General features: G+C 62.4%; 1 protein-coding gene across 1 annotated transcript in view; it reads left to right on the top strand.

Moving 5' to 3' along the window:
- Positions 1 to 585, top strand: part of PTPRE (protein tyrosine phosphatase, receptor type E) — a 40,190-nt gene that overhangs the window by 27,255 nt on the left and 12,350 nt on the right. Inside the window, exon 11 of the mRNA XM_023537377.1 lies at positions 135 to 228. Coding sequence (XP_023393145.1) covers positions 135 to 228 — 94 coding nt within the window. The remainder of the gene's footprint in view (positions 1 to 134; positions 229 to 585) is intronic.

Raw genomic sequence — 585 nt, 5'->3', positions numbered from 1 at the left:
TACATTCTGTGTCCCGAGCCCTGGAAACGTCTGGAGATAGGGCAGATGCAGCCTCTGGTGGCCGTGTCGGGAGGCGGGGGCTTGCTCGGGAGTGGCGGCGTTTCACTGGCCGGCTCTGTCCTCCTTGACTGCAGAAACTGACCAATGTCCGAATCATGAAGGAGAACATGAGGACAGGCAACCTGCCGGCGAACATGAAGAAGGCCAGAGTCATCCAGATCATCCCGTGTAAGGCAGCCTGGCGGGGCGGCGGGGCGGGCGGGGCGGCCCCCCTGTGGCTTCGGTCCCTGAGAATTCACTAACCCACCTCTGGAAACCAGAGTCAAGGTCAGGGCACCCTCTGGGCTCACCCTCTGGGGCCCCTGTCAGTGCTGGGAAGCCACGAGTGACCCAGACAGTCCCATGTGTGTCCGACAGACAGCTTATGACAAGGACTTAGAGGTGGGGGACGGACGGACACGTCCCAGAAGCAGGGAGAATTGCCCCAGGATGAGTCAGGGGCCTCTGGATTCCGAACTCCTTCCTGCCTCCCCCAAGCCTGGACGGAGGCTCGGCACCCTGTTTATACAGGGGCGGGGGGTCCTG

The sequence above is a fragment of the Pteropus vampyrus genome, unplaced genomic scaffold (genome assembly GCF_000151845.1).
Source record: "Pteropus vampyrus isolate Shadow unplaced genomic scaffold, Pvam_2.0 Scaffold188, whole genome shotgun sequence".
NCBI lineage: Eukaryota > Metazoa > Chordata > Mammalia > Chiroptera > Pteropodidae > Pteropus > Pteropus vampyrus.
Note: the sequence above shows the minus strand (reverse complement) of the source record. Positions and strands in the feature narration are given on the sequence as shown.